Genomic DNA, 16861 nt, shown 5'->3' with positions numbered 1-16861 from the left:
TTTCACAATTGACCATTTTTTGTTCAAAATAAAAATAAAAAGGTTGAAAACTCTACTGTGCATAATAATTTGGAACATGCATTTTGAGTGTTTCTTATTTTTAAAAATATACTGTTTTCATAGGCAGTTTGTTCAAAAACATTGCAATTATACTAGAATATTAGATGACTGGAAAATAACAATGACTGCAATTCATATAGGTAATGTAGAGAAAATATAAGGAAATATGTTTTGCATAATAATTTGGAACACAGTGTAGATTATGCCCCCATAAGATGCTCCATAGATAAATAGGCCCCATATTGCTTCTGCCGCTGCAAATATAAAAAAAGAAAGACATACTCTCCTCATCACTGGGGGCCAGGTGCCGGTGTCACCGCTGGCTCAGGACCCCGGCATCTCAGATATTCACCTGTCCCCGTCCATGGCTGTGCCCGCTCTGTCTTCTGGGTCCTCTGTCAGTGAAGTTTAGGCAGTAGAGGGAACGGAGCGCACTGACTTCGTCACCGCACCCTCTGACCTGAACGTAACAGGCGGAGGACAGAGCGGCAGCGGTGAAACAGGGACAGGTCAATATCGCATATACTTACCCCCTCTTGGCGCGGTCTCTGCAGCCCCCCTGCTTCTCCTACGGTGTCAAGCTCCTTCCTTCAGTGGTCACATGGTACCGCTCATTAACCCCATTTACCCCCAAGGGTGGATTGCAAGTTCATGACCGGGCCAATTTTAACAATTCTGACCACTGTCCCTTTAAGAGGTAATAACTCTGAAACGCTTCCATGGATCCCACTGTTTCTGACATTGTTTTATCGTGACATATTGTATTTCATGTTAGTGGTAAAATTTCATTCATATAACTTGCGTTTATTTGTGAAAAAAACGGAAATTTGGCGAAAATTTTGAAAATTTCGCAATTTTCCAAATTTGAATTTTTATGCCCTTAAATCACAGAGATATGGCTCACAAAAAACTTAAGTAACATTTCACATGTGTTTACTTTACATCAGCACAATTTTGGAACCAAAATTTTTTTTGTTAGGAAGTTATAAGGGTTAAAAGTTGACCAGCGATTTCTCATTTTTGCAACACCGTTTTATTTTTATGGACCACATCACATTTGAAGTCACTTTGAGGGGTCTATATGATAGAAAAAACCCAAAAGTGACAACATTCTAAAAACTGCACCCCTCAAGGTGTTTAAAACCACATTCAAGAAGTTTATTAACCCTTCAGGTGCTTCACAGGAACTTTTTGAATGTTTAAAAAAAAAAAAAAAATGAACATTTAACTTTTTTTCACAAAAAAAATTACTTCAGGTCCAATTTTATTTTACCAATTGGACTGCAAAAGTTATCGTGCAATTTGTCCTGAGTACGCTGATACCGGATATGTGGGGGGAACCACTGTTTCAGCGCATGGCAGAGCTCGGAAGGGAACGAACGCCGTTTGACTTTTTCAATGCAAAATTGGCTGGAATTGAGATCGGGCGCCATGTCACGTTTGGAGAGCCCCTGATGTGCCTAAGCAGTGGAAACACCCCACAAATAACACCATTTTGGAAACTAGAACCCCCCCAAGGAACTTATCTAGATGTGTGGTGAGAATTTTGAACCCCCAAGGGCTTCACAAAAGTTTATAACGTACAGCCGTAAAATAAAAAAAAAATCATATTTTTTCCACAAAAATGATCTTTTCACACCCAATGTTTATTTTCTCAAGAGAGACAGGACCCCAAGTTATTGTGCAATTTGTCCTGAGTACGCTAATACCCCATATGTGGGGGTAAACCACTATTTGGGCGCATGGCAGAGCTCGGACGGGAAGCAGCGCCATTTGACTTTTATTGCTGGAATTGAGATCGGACGCCATGTCTCGTTTGGAAAGCCCCTGATGTGCCAAAACAGTGGAAACCCCCCACAAATGACACCAATTTGGAATCTAGACTCTCCAAGGAACTTATCTAGATGCGTAGTGAGCACTTTGAACCCCCAAGGGCGTCACAGAAGTTTATAACGTCCGGGAGTGAAAATAAAAAAATCATATTTATTCCACAAACATCAGTCCCCCATTTTTTTATTTTCCCAAGGGTAACAGGTGAAATTGGACCCCAAAACTTGTTGTCCAATTTTTACTGAGTACGCTGATACCCCATATGTGGGAGAAAACTACTGTATGGGCACACGTCGGGGCACGGAAGGGAAGTAGTGACGTTTTGGAATGCAGAATTTGATGGAATGGTCTGCGGGTGTCATGTTGCCTTTGGATAGCCCCTGATGTACCTAAACAGTGGAACCCCCCCACAAGTGACCCCATTTTGGAAAATAGACCCCCTAAGGAACTTATCTAGATGTGTGGTGAGCACTTTGAACCCCCCAATGCTTCACAGAAGTTTATAATGCACGGGCATGAAAATAAAAATCATTTTTTTTCCACAAAAATGATATTTTTGCCCCCAATTTTTTAATTTCCTAAGGGTAACAGGAGAAATTGGACCCCAAAAGTTGTTTTGCAATTTGTCCTGAGTAGGCTGATACCCTATATGTGGGGGTAAAACACTGCTTGGGCGCATGGCAGAGCTTGGAAGGAACACCATTTGACTTTTTCAACGCAGAATTGGCTGGAATTGAGATTAGACGCCATGTTGCGTTTGCAGAGCACCTGATGTGCCCAAACAGTGGAAACCCCCCAATTCTAACTCCAACCCTAACCCCAACAAACCCCTAACCCTAGTCTCTAACCCTAGCCCTAATGGGAAAATGGAAATAAATACTTTTTTTTAATTTTATTATTTTTCCCTAACTAAAGTGGTGATAAAGGGGGTTGATTATTTATGGCGGGTTTTTATGTTTGGCAGCTGTCATACGCTAAAAGACGCTTTTTATTGTAAAAATAGTTTTTGCATCACCACATTTTGAGAGCTATAATTTTTCCATATTTTGACCCACCGAGTCATGTGAGGTCTTATTTTTTGCGGGACGAGTTGACGTTTTTATTGGTACCATTGTCGGGCACGTGACATTTTTTAATCGCTTTTCATTCCAATTTTTGGCACAAAGAATGAACAAAAACCAGCATTTCAAGAATTTCTTTTGGGGGGTGCGTTTACACCGTTCCGCGTGCAGTAAAATTGATAAGGCTGTTTTATTCTTCGGGTCAGTGCGATTTCAGCAATGCCTCATTTATGTCATTTTTTTAGGTTTGGGCGCTTTTATGCAATGAAAACAATTTTATACAAAAAAAAATTATTTTTGCATCGTTTTATTCTGCAAGCTATAACTTTATTTTTCCACTGATGACGCTGTGTGGCGGCTCGTTTTTTGCGGGACAAGATGACGCTTTCTGTCTTTTTGATTGTGCGTTATTGCACTTTTTGTTCGGCGGTATGATAATAAAGCATTATTTTTTGCCTGTTTTTTTATTTTTATTTTTTAAGGGGTTCGCTAAAGGGGTTAACTAATGGGACAGTTATATAGGGTGGGTCATTACGGACTTGGCGATACTAAATATGTGTAGTTTTATTTTTTTTTTATTTCCAAAAAATGAATTTATTAAGGAATTTTTTTTTTTAAATTTATTTAGCGATTTTTTTATAAATTATTTTTACACTTTTTTTTTTTTTTTTTTAACTTTATTACACTGTCCCAGGGGGGAGATCACTGTCACGTGTGAGATCGCTGATCTGACACATCACAGATCGCTGTGACAGATTAGCGATCTGACACAGGCGCTGCACAAGGCTTCCTCATGCCTGCGCTCTGCAGGCAGTGAGGAAGCCAGCTCCATGCAGGCCCCCGAATGTCCCCGCCGCCATATTGGATCCGGGAACCTGCAGGGAAGGAGGCCCCCGCAGCAGCGCTGTTCATCGCGCTGCTGCGGGGGTCTCAGGGAAGCACATAGGGAGCCCCCTTCTCTGCCTATGCTTCCCTAAACCCCCGGTACACTGTGATCGTGTTTGATCGCAGTGTGCCAGGGGTTAACATGTCAGGGTGCCGGGTGTCAGCTGTGATAAGCAGCTGACACCAGACCGCGATCAGCGGTGCTCCCCCCATCAGCGTCGCTGATCGCTATGACGTACTATCCCGTCCATGGGCATAGGGGCCTGGGTCCCATGGACGGGATAGTACGTCAGATGTCAGAAAGGTGTTAAAGTCATGAATATGCGCATATACCCCGGCTCCCCCTCCCCCGTCTACCCCCTGGTGTATATGACTCGCGTAAAAAAATGGGCTGAAAATCTCGGCTGATACGCGAGTATATATGTGTATGTGTGTGTGTGTGTGTGTGTGTGTGTGTATGTATATATATATATATATATATATATATATATATATATATATATATATATATATATATACACACACACACACACACACACTAGCTGAAGAGCCCGGCGCCGCCCGGGCATAGTAACTAACTGTGGTTAGTTATAGAAAATTATAATTTTCCTCCATCCCATAGTCCCGTGCCCATATACCCATCATACATATCCACGATCCCATAGGCCCGTGCCCATATACCCATCATACATATCCTCCATCCCATAGTCGAGTGCCCATATACCCATCACACATCCTCCATCCCATAGTCCCATGCCCATATACCCATCATACATATTCTACATCCCATAGTCCCATGCCCATATACCCATCATACATATCCGCCATCCCATAGTCGAGTGCTCATTTACCCATCACACATCCTCCATCCCATAGTCCCATGCCCATATACCCATCATACATATTCTCCATCCCATAGTCCCGTGCCCATATACCCATCATACATATTCGCCATCCCATAGTCGAGTGCCCAGATACCCATCACATATCCTTCATCTTATAGTCCCATGCCCATATACCCATCATACATATCCTCCATCCCATAGTCCCGTGCCCATATACCCATCATACATATCCTCCATCCCATAGTCCAGTGCCCATATACCCATCATACATATCCTCCATCCCATAGTCGAGTGCCCAGATACCCATCACATATCCTCCATCCCATAGTCCCATGCCCATATACCCATCATACATATTCTCCATCCCATAGTCCCATGCCCAAAAACCCATCATACATATCCGCCATCCCATAGTCGAGTGCCCATATACCCATTACACATCCTCCATCCCATAGTCCCATGCCCATATACCCATCATACATATTCTCCATCCCATAGTCCCGTGCCCATATACCCATCATACATATTCGCCATCCCATAGTCGAGTGCCCAGATACCCATCACATATCCTTCATCTTATAGTCCCATGCCCATATACCCATCATACATATCCTCCATCCCATAGTCCCGTGCCCATATACCCATCATACATATCCTCCATCCCATAGTCCAGTGCCCATATACCCATCATACATATCCTCCATCCCATAGTCCGGTGCCCATATACTCATCACACATCCTCCAACACTTAGTCAACCATTATGACATCATAATGAGCGGCGGCAGGGCTTGCAACCTTTGATGACATCAGGGTCGCCATGGCAACCATTGTGACATCATAATGAGGGGCGGGGCTTGGCGCGCACACACTGCTTCCCCGGTATGCAAATAGGGGCATTGTGACATCACAATGAGGGGCGGGGCTTGACGCGCACACACTTTTTCCCCCAGTATGTAGATAGGGGCAACATTGTTTGGTGAATTGGAACGCGCGGGGTTAAAATTTCGCCTCACAACATAGCTTAGGACGCTCTCGGGGTCCAGACGTGCGACTGTGCCAAATTTTGTGGCTGTAGCTGCGACGGTGCGGATGCCTATCCCGGACATACAAACAAACATACACACACACACACACACTTTGAGCTTTATATATTAGATTATGCCAGGACCGTGAGGAAGGCACATAGTGCTGAAACATGTAGTCCCTTGCTGGAATGCTACTAATTGATTGGAGTTCCTCATACTTTTTATGACATAATGGATTAATAAAGTTGTTTGTGGTATTTACATTTGACCCCATTCATGTCAATAAATCAAAGCAGAAATTAGTAAAATAAAGATATTAACAAATCGATTCACAGAACCCTGGTCCAGTTGTCACGTCAATAGTCCATGCATGCTAGAGAAAAGCTATACATATCTCCTCCTATTTCTCGGCATCCTCTTCTGCTTAATAGAGTGTAACATGATAGTTATGGAGTGAAATAAGCAAGATGTCGCTCATGGCTAATAATTATTATCTTTATTAAAATCAGAGAAAGTGCCGGGAAGTAGGAGGAAATTCCCAGGGCTCCAATCTGATGGCTTCAGGGTCTTGTACATCTCTTGGATTATAAACTACAAATCAGATTAAACTAATAACAGAATAATCAAATTGAAAAAACTGCCAAGAAGCAGGAAATCAAAAAATGGTCAACACAAATATTAAAAATAAATTTGGTGGAGTTACAATAACAATACATACTTTGAGCTTTTCTGCAAGTTCTGGAGTGATGATAATTTCTCTATCCCCTTCATCAAAAATTTTAAAAATAATATTTTGCACCATGTCTCCTGCCATCCACTTGATTTCATCATGATGTTTAATGTTAATGGTTTTATCACCCTCCACTCTAAGTATCTCCAGTTTAGCAATATTGGTGCTTGGCTGAAGTTTAATAGTTTTTTCCACAGGTTTTACATCCTTGCAACTCTAGAAGCAAGAAAGAGAAAATGAAATTATCTTCAGGGTAAGTTTTAGAGATCTTGCTCTACAATATTTGGAAACCATGAATTCTTTGACTTAGATCAACATTTTAGAGAACACATGCATATAAGTCTTAACCAGAAGTGTAACCCACCATATAGTAACCCACCATATATTGATGGTACTAGTGCTATTTAACAGCAAGTGCCATAAATATGCGTTGAAGATGTGGCATGAGCACTTTATGCCTATGCTAACGACAGTAGGGGCCAGTCGTGACATACAGTAATACACTCTGGCTGGGATCAGAGAACTCCAATCTAAGCTATTTGACCTCCTAGATTGGCCATGGAATTTAAGTGGTATTTTCTGCTTTGTAAGATGCACTTTTTTCCCCCCAAACTTGAGAGGAAAATGGGGGTGCGTCTTAAAAAGAGGATATACCTCACCGGATGTAGGCCGCAGGGGTGTCTGGGCATCTCCGGGTGTCCGTCGGCGCAATGGGTGTCTCCGGGTGCCCAGCCCTATCTCCACGTGCCTAGCGGTGTCTCCGGTTCCCATCCCGGGGCTCTGCCGACATTTTGCGACAGGCCAGAGCCCCGGGGCTCCCTCTTGGTTCCCTCTCTATGGGCTCCAGCAATATAGCTCTGAAATCTCATCTCTCGAGATCTCAGTCCCGAGATCACCACCAGTGCATGCGCCGCCCCCGGCGGCGGCCGCCATATTGCCGGAGCCCATAGAGAGGGAACCGAGAGGGAGCCTCGGGGCTCTGGCGTGTCGCAAAATGTCGGCAGAGCCCCGGAATGGGAACCGGATACACGGCTGGGCACCCGGAGACACCCACAGCGCCGACGGACACCCGGAGACGCCCGGACACCTCTGCGGCCAACACCCGGTAAATGTCAGCAGAGCCCAGGGCTGCTGCACAGACCCCCCTGGCAGCAGTACAGCCCCCCTGGTAGCAGCACAAACCCCCCCTGGTAGCAGCACGAGCCCCCCTGGTAGCAGCACAGACCCCTGGTAGCAGCACAGACCCCTGGTAGCAGCATGAGCCCCCCTGGTAGCAGCACGAGCCCCCCTGGTAGCAGCACGAGCCCCCCTGGTAGCAGCATGAGCCCCCCTGGTAGCAGCTTGAGCCCTCCTGGCAGCAGCACAGACCCCTGGCAGCTTCATGAGCCCCCCTGGCAGCAGCACAGACCCCTGGCAGCCGCATGAGCCCCCCTACGAGCCCCCCTGGCAGCAGCACGAGCCCCCCTGTCAGCAGCACGAGCCCCCCTGGCAGCGTGCTGCACATCGGAGCACCCTCTCATCCCTTCCTGCGGCCTGCAGTATCACCCCACTCCTGCCTCCTCCAGCAGCGACCCTGGGACCCCGCTTCACAGCAGCCACAACCCGCGGTAAGCAATAAGACGCCTGGATTATGATGCACCACCATTTTATTAAAAAAATGTTATTTCCAATTTTTCTCCTCAAAATTTGGGGTGCGTATTATAATCCGGAGCGTCTTATAAAGCAAAAAATACGGTATATGCTGTCACTAAATAAAGCAGCATATTCAGGTCATATACACACTATAAAAGGGTACTTGTTTATGAAGACCACACAGAAATATTTCACAATAAGAAAAGCTTTGTGTGAGGTCGGGTATAAAAAGCCAAAATATTAAATACAAGAAGGTTTAATGTATATTCTGTATATACTTACAGGTATTGCAATTTTGGCTTTTATTAATTGCATTTTCTTTATATTTTGGATTTTAATAGGAGGCCCAGTTAAAATACCACTCCCTGTAGTGCTGCAATCCAACTGGTAGACAGGAAGGCTTGGTGCACCAGTAAACTATAATAAAAAAGATGAATAATAAGATTGAATAAAATAAATTTTAATCAAATATGTACAATCAAGTCTTGGCAACACTTTTCTCAAGGCCTTTATCTGGTAAGCTAAACTTTTTATTTAAGAGTAAGACAAATAACAGTGGCACACAAGTTATATTTAAATACTGATTTGCAATTTTTTGTACTTTTTTTTTTTACCAGAATGTTATCTGCTTTGATAGACATTTATTATTTGGCATAGACAAATGTTTTTCAAAGCAGAGTAAAAAGTTGGTGAGGTCTAATGTTCAACCAGGATTTAGACATTTATGGGATGTGATGCTTGAAACCAATTCCCTCTCCACAATGAATATTCATAGCACTGGTGGTATGAAGATGCAGGGTTGGTGGAAGCACAGGAACTGTGTAAGGTGAAAGACAGAACCGACACAAATTGGCTGATGTGGCACCCGGAGCCCTAACACAGTTCCCAAGCAAGCTAGGGTAACCCACATACAAATTAGATATTAATAGTCAGAACCAGCAGTGTTATGAATGGGTCACCGAGGAGGATAGCAGGAATAGGCTACGCCACCAGAAGACCAGAGAGGTTGGTAACAAAGCGGACTGCAGACCCCTGATCCTATCAACACAACTAGCAGTAGCCGTGGAGTGTTCCTATGATACCCTAGACGCTTCGTCACAGCCGGAGAACTGACTAAACCTAAAGACAGAAAGGTGAAATATAAACTGCCCCACAGCAGATCCCCAAAGGAATAGACAGCCCCCAAACATATATTGTCAGTGAGATAAGATGAGACACAAACACAGGCAAAAAACAGACTGAGCAAACGGTGGGGCCCAAGCTGTCTAGACAGGACACAACAGAAAAGAGACTGTCTGCAATCACGCACAAAACCCTAAAAAAGTCCAACACTTCTGATATACAAAAAACCTGAGGTCACACGACCTCACCCCCGCTAGATCAGCACTCTTGTATAAACTGGAAGCAAAGCAAAAAGAAACTAACATAACAGGGGACTGAACAAGCTGTGAAATATGAAGCAGGGCCCAGAGCTACCCCCAGCAGGGAGCACGCTGAACCCTAGCGACAGAGCAGAAAGCAAAAAAAAGGCACAACCGATTAGATGCAAAGGATTAGCAAAAGAATCACTTAACTTAACATGCAGATCAGGCAGAGGACAAAAGAACTCCAAATGCACAAGGAGGAAAAATCACCAGCAACCTTCAAGAGCAGCCAGCTCCATTATATGCTCCCAGTCAGTAATCCCAGGTTCCCAATCATCGTCGTCAGGTGGAGAACTTCCATCCACCTGGCCAGCTCCACTACTCTCCTTAACCACCAAAGGGAGCAGAGGGAGCTTCGGCTCAGAAATCCGAGCAAGGGAGTTCACAACACTGCAGTATTTCAGAGGGAATGGCCAACCAAGTAATTTGGAGGATTCGCGACTTTCTTCCAAACAGGTGATATCAGGGGACAGAAGTATTCAGCGGTTGCAAGTTCAACTGCCTCTTGTTCTCTGGGGAGATAGTCTAATGCTAGAGGAATCTGGCAGCCACTCTCAAACACACTAGCACTCCATCAAGCATTGCTCTGTATGGGGAAGTGGGAAAAGTCATCTATTGGACAAATAATTGTTCAGACAATTGCCATTTAATGTTTTGAGAACCTTAAAAGGTATGTCCAGACCTGGTGGAATTTTTGGAAAACACTGGACCTTGCTGAACAGTAGCATTTTACGATGGAACTGTGGCAGTGTTTACGATGATACAGAATGTAGTCTTCATATGTATATATTCCACATTCTAACAATTTGCCGAACTGCAAAACCTGCTGGAATATATACTAGGGAAGAACAACCCCATTAATCCCTTCCTGACATTGGATGTACTGGTACGTCCAATGTTGGGTCCATGTCTTTGACTCAGGCTCAGAGCTGTGCCTGCATCTTTTCCAGCAGGAAATAACTGTGCTACACATCCATCATCTGCCTTTAACAGCAGTGTGCAGAGTTGTGGTTCACTTGCTGCGGTTAACCAATTAAATGCTGCAGTCAATTTCAGATGGCAGCATTTAGGCTATGTACCCACGTATGCAGAAAAAAACTGACTCCTTCCCAGGAAAAACTCGCTTTTTTTCGCGTTTTACAGGAGCATCCTCCTGCTCATAGAATATAGTTACAAATGCGGATTTTTCGGCAAAATTAATGAGCATGCTACGTTTTTTACCACGATGCGTTTTTTCCCCGGAAAAAAAAGCATCAATGTGCACAAAAAGTGCGGAATTCATTAAAATTAATGGGATGCTTCTTGTAAGCGCTTTAAGCGTTTTTGCAGGTAAAAACGCTTAAAAAATGCGGGAAAAAAAGCTTACGTGGGTACACAGCCTTAAAGTGCGCAAACCAGGGGCACACTGTACCACGTATCGATTGCATACCCCTTTTCAAACCATGCCGGTGGGATGCTATAGTAGCTGTACCTGCCATAATATTTCTCCTATAAAGACCAGCCTCTGGCTGGTGTTCATAAAAGACCATGATTTTTACTATATGCTCCAATAGTATATCATCAGAAGATTCAAGTCCACTGAAGGGACTAAAAAATAAAGAGAAAAAGTTTATAAAATATATATATATATATATATATATATATATATATATAAAACATTTATCAGCCCCTGTTGCCCCTCATTAAAAAGAACGTATTTGTTATTGCCACGTCCATAAAATCCAGCCTAACAAAATATAAAATTAAATAACCCGATCAACAAACACTGTAACAACTAAAAATATAAAAAACAACAATTACGAATTCTTGGTCACTGCACTTCAACAAATGCAATAAGCAGTGTTCAAAATGTATGTATTCCAAAATGGTATGATTAAAAAAGTTAGCACGCCATGTAAAAAATAACTACTCCTCACATAGCTCTGTCAAACGCAAAAATGAAAGAGCGGCTGGTCTCGGAAAATGGTACAACAAATATATATTCTTTCTAGTATAGTAAAAAATGAATACTGTAATTCAAAACGATAACTTGGCCTGCAAAAAACATGCCCTTCTACAGCTATGTAGCTGGGAAAAAAAAATTATCACGCTGGGAAGATTAAACAAAACAAAAAAAAAAAAACATGAAAAGTTGTACTTTTGAACGACACAATTGGTTTTCCCATATAGTGTACTGGAAAACGGGAAAAAAATTCAAAGTGCGATCAGAGTGTAAAATAAAAAAATGTGCAATTCCACAATTTTTTTTTTTTTTTCTTACCATGTTCATTAAATGCTAAAACTGACCTGCCATTATGATTCTCCAGGTCATTACGAGTTTGCAGATACCAAACATGTATACGGTAAGTTCTATTCTATTTAAGTGATGAAAAAAATGAAATGTTTCTTAAAAAAATAAAAAATAAGACGCAATTTTCCGAGACCCGTATTGTCTCCAATTTTCGTGATCTGGGGCTGGGTTGAAGGCTTTTTTTTTTTCTTTTGAGTACAGAGCTGATGTTTTTATTGATATCATTTTGGTGTAGATACAATCTTTTGTTAGCCCGTTACTGCATTTTAATGCAACACGCTAATGATGAAAAAAACCTAGTTCTGGACTTTTTTCTCATTATGCTGTTTACTGATCAGATTAATTCTTTTTATATATTGATAGATCAGGTGATTCTGAATGTGGCGACACCATAGATGTGTATTTTTTTATTATTTTATTTTCTATGGGGAGAATGGGGGGTGATATTAACTTTTACTTTTTTCATTTTTTTAAAACTTTTTTTTACTTTTTATTGGCTTCAATAGTCTTGCTGGGCAGCACTCATAGAAATTCCGGCAATGTCAACCACATGGCAAATCATTAGAGATTGACAGCGGCATTTAACATGTTATCAGCTGCGGGTGGATCGAGATTCCACCCGCGGCTGTTATGGGCACATATCACCTGATGAAACAGCTGACATGTGCCGGAAAATTGCGGGCTCATTGCCGGAGCCCGCACCAAACAGGGGGAGGCCACCTTAGGCTAGGTTCCCATTGCATTAGTGGCATCTGTTTAACGGATCCGTTAAACGGATGCAAGAACGCTGATGTCATTTTTGGCATCTTTTTTACCCATACCGCTAACGTATGGTAGCATTTAGTTACCATGCGTTAGAAATACAGGTCTATGCACAGCGAACGCGTCCATTCGCTGTGCGTTAGACCTAACGCACCTGAAAATGCGGTAGACCGCGTTCTAGGGTGCATCACAAAGTAACGCATCATCGCTAACACATGCTGAATTTGACATGCGTTAGGATGCGTCACTATAATGGCGGCCAATGGGTGCGATAACGCATCGGTCACATTGAGTTAGTGTCGCTTAGTAACGGATGCGTTAAACACATGGCCATAACGCACTAGGAACCCAGCCTTAGACATATCCATACATCTATGGTTGGAAAGGGGTTAAAGGGAATCTGTTACTACATTTGACCTATGAAGGGCGTTCATTAAAGATTTCCCCTGATCCACTTCTATTTATCACAGGACACAGAAACTGCACATGTGTAATGATATAAGTCTCTATAGGTTATGTACCAATATGCAACTCAGAACTGTCAAGGTTAGTGTGGGGTCTGTGGAAAAAAATCATCCAAGACCATTTTCACATGCATAAGATATCCGTTCGCTGGGTTCCCAGGTTGCTCACACCTTTCCAGATGCATGAATGAGTCCCATGCTCGCAGGTTCTATGGACGATGTGCCATAGAAACCAGGATGTTTTCAACAGATTGATCACACAGGATGAAAGCTGGGACCATCGCTAGGATCATGAGACTACAGTCCAGTCGTTGCAATGGAAGCATCATGTCTCACCGCCTCTAAAGAAGTCACGTGCCAAACCCTCGGCAGGCAAGGTCATGCTCACAGTATTTGGGGATCAGCACGGAGTAGTATTGATGCATTTCCTAGCAAAGGGGTACCATGATCACTGAGGCATACTATGCTTCACAGCTGCGAAAATTGCAGGTGGTCATCAAAACAAGAGACATGGCATGCTCACCAAAGGTGCCCGCCATTTGCAAGACAATGCATCAGTTTACAACTCACATGTTGCCCAAATGTAGGCATGCTCCTGTGGCTTAGAAATTAAACTGCATCCCCCTTATTCACCCGACCTTGCACCATCGGATTTCCACCTCTTTCCAACAATGAAGTTATTTTTGAAGGGCAAGCATTTTTCAGATGATGAGACTCTGGTTTTCGAAGTCACACTGTGGCTTTTGCAGCAATCTGTCGACTTCTATAAGCAAGGTGTTTATAGTTGCTTAAAGAGATGGGAGAAGTGTTTGCCCCTAGGTGGCACCTATGTAGAGAAGGACTAATAAGTGTGCCAAATTTCATTGCTCTCAGTCCACAGGAAGTGGGTCAGGGGAAATCTTTAATGAACGCCCCTCATATCTAAACTATTAGTATGGGCATACAGGTTATAGAATGCTGAGAAAAATCCTACCTGAATGCCTCATATCAGATGCCTTGATGGTGAGAAATCATTTTTTACCACTTTATGTAAATATGACCTCTTCTAGACCATGGGCCAGACATTGATCTGTATGAGAATCTGCCTCTAGAGATTATTTTAAATAAAAGGGGAGTTACCAATGTGAGGCGGGTAACACAGAACAGGACAACTGAAATTTGTCTTCTTGCAAACACATTTTTTCCTTCTCTTTGCGCTCTGCTGTATTGTTTGTTCTCCAATAAACTTTATTGGTATTTTGAAAATTCTTATTAAAGGGTATGGGTACAATACGAAGAAAAAAGGTAGGAAAGAGGGGAGGGAAGGGCAATAAACAAGGGAAAAGGGGGAATGCTCTGCTGTATTGTAACAATATTGCAACCCTGTCTGGCTGTGAGATGGAAGCTGAGAGTAACCTTAAGAAGTGTCAGTTATAACCACATACAGGTCTGCAGTGAGATCAGGAGAGCAGAGAGCGGCCATTACACATCACACTGGTATCTCTCCCTTCATTTAAAATAAGCTCTGGAGGCAGAATTATTTTCCATATTAATAGTTTAGATAGATCACATGTGGAGACAGATTTCCTCTAATAGCCCACTTATCAGTAAAAACACTAAACACGCAAAATGCTTTGAGAATTGAGAAAAAAAAGGTTGTTCTTGCCAAATCTGTAAAAATCTATAACATTACTATAAAATTGTCTGAGAAAAACTAAAATAAAACAAGGCCAAATAGCTGTTTTATATTTATTCCATTTTGTAACAATTGACATAAAAATAAAGTCCTATGTACCTATATATGTACGCATGTATAGTACCAATGAAAACTGCTAAGGCCTTATTACATTGATGTACCTCTATAAGGCCTTGGCAATAAAATAAATAAAAACATCATGGGTCTTGAAGTGTGGGGACAAAAACAAATTAATTTGTAAATAAAAAAAATTAAAACATTTGTTTTTTATTACTCAAAAACTTGAAAAGGAGATTTAACACAATATACTTAAACCAAAAAAGTGCCATTAAAAATACAGGTCATCTTGCAGAAAAGCCCTCATTTGACACTTGACAAAAAGTGATTCCTATCTGTAGTACACAAACAAGGCTAAAAGTCATGTAGTTGTGTTCAGCTAATGTGTTGGAAGCATTTCTCATGTAAACGATGACCATCATGGCCTTACATAGTTTACTATCATTTTCGTATAGTTTTATGAAAAGACATCTTATGACACAAAAGCATCCAAAGGAAGTAATTTGGAAATGAAATAACGATACTTACCTTGCAGTGTACAATTAGCTTTGGCTGAGTGGCAGTGTTTCCAACTTCATCAACTATTTCAATTTGGAAGGGAAAAAGCGATCCATTATCAATGATAAGGATATCATTATCTGGGAGCACTTGAATTTGTTTTGGTGGCCCTAGAAAAGAAAACTTGTCTATCACCAACAATCACTTTGACTTTTTTTCTCCCTTCTCACGGAAAACAAAGCAGAACTATCATCATACTGTGGTTCACATATTACCCCGTATGATATGCTGCACTTATGAAAAAAATAAGAGGTTTAGATTTTTACAACTGGCATATTAAATGAATCAAACCTAGCATATACTATTATTTATTTATTTAATCTTGCTCACCACCTTCTTAATACCTTTTTTCACATTAATCTGAGGTTTCTCCAAAATGGACAACTGACTCTGCATACACAAACCATCCAATTAACATATTATGTGTGGTTTTCAAAGGGGCGGGGGAGATTTTGCTACTGAAGAGAATACAGTTTTCACATGGCCAAAATATATTTCCTCATGAGTAAGAACACAGAGAGCGACTGAAACGCATGGATGATCATTACCCACTCATCACTCTTCTATGGATTTTACGTTTGAAATAAAGTGCTAATTTTAATCCACTTGGATCGTGCTGCACAACATCCCCTCACACATAGATTTGTGACCATAGCATATAGGCAGCGAAAGAATGCAAAGGTAGACACCAAGCTTGATAGGATGTGTCAGTTACTCCCACAGAAGAGAATAGAGAGCTGAAGACCTAGAGAATATACAGTTTTAAAATGAGTGCAGTCACCCATTATCTGGAAATTGTCTTTTTAAGCTGCTGATTTCAGAAAAATGAGTAAACAATCTAATGGGTAAGGAGGACTCCTCTGACCATCTCTAACAGTAGCACTTTGGAGCAAGGAGGACCAGGTATGTTACATTTTCATACGCCTGACATGTTTGAAGTGCATGGCCAAAATGACACTAGAAGAAATATAAGAAGGGGAGCACTGGAGTATCTAAAAGTCAAAGCAGAGGAAATACCATATATACTCGAGTATAAGCAGACCTGAGTATAAGCCGAGGCAACTAATTTTACCATGAAAAACTGGGAAAAAATATTGACTAAAGGCATAAGCCGGGTTTGCATTGTCCCCTCATCCCTATCCTGGTATGCATGGGTTCCTCATCTCTATCCTGGAATGCATGGCCACCTCATCCTTATCCTGGTATGCATGGCCCCCTCATCCCTATCCTGGAATGCATGCCACCCTTATCCTTATGGTGGTATGAATGGCCCCCTCATCCCCATCCTGGTATGCACGGCCTACTCATCCCTATCCTGGTGCGCATGGTTCCTCATCCACATCCTGGAATGCATGGCCACCTCATCCCCATCCTGGTACATCTGGTCCTCTCATCAACAATCTGACCTGCATGGCCCCCTCATCCCCATCCTGGTATGCATGGTTCCTCATCCTTATCCTTGTATGCATGGTCCCATCATCCCTAGCCTGGTATGTATGGCCACCATCAGAAAAGCAGCATAAAAAAAAAATTTGTACTTACCGTCCCAGCGCACTCACTCA

At 42.2% G+C, this 16861-nt stretch overlaps 1 protein-coding gene across 3 annotated transcripts in view; it reads right to left on the bottom strand.

Annotated features, from left to right (window-relative positions):
- The window catches only part of SMCHD1 (structural maintenance of chromosomes flexible hinge domain containing 1), a 636391-nt gene that overhangs the window by 256696 nt on the left and 362834 nt on the right, over window positions 1-16861 (bottom strand). For all 3 annotated transcript variants that reach the window (XM_073550884.1, XM_073550885.1, XM_073550886.1), the window contains 3 exons: window positions 15270-15409; window positions 8352-8486; window positions 6426-6653 (listed from right to left, as the gene is read on the bottom strand). In XM_073550884.1, coding sequence (XP_073406985.1) covers window positions 6426-6653; window positions 8352-8486; window positions 15270-15409 — 503 coding nt within the window. The remainder of the gene's footprint in view (window positions 1-6425; window positions 6654-8351; window positions 8487-15269; window positions 15410-16861) is intronic.

The sequence above is a fragment of the Dendrobates tinctorius genome, unplaced genomic scaffold (genome assembly GCF_039654945.1).
Source record: "Dendrobates tinctorius isolate UK_male_01 unplaced genomic scaffold, ASM3965494v1 ptg000171l, whole genome shotgun sequence".
NCBI lineage: Eukaryota > Metazoa > Chordata > Amphibia > Anura > Dendrobatidae > Dendrobates > Dendrobates tinctorius.
The sequence above is the reverse complement of the archived record's forward strand: the minus strand, read 5'-3'. Positions and strand labels throughout refer to the sequence as shown.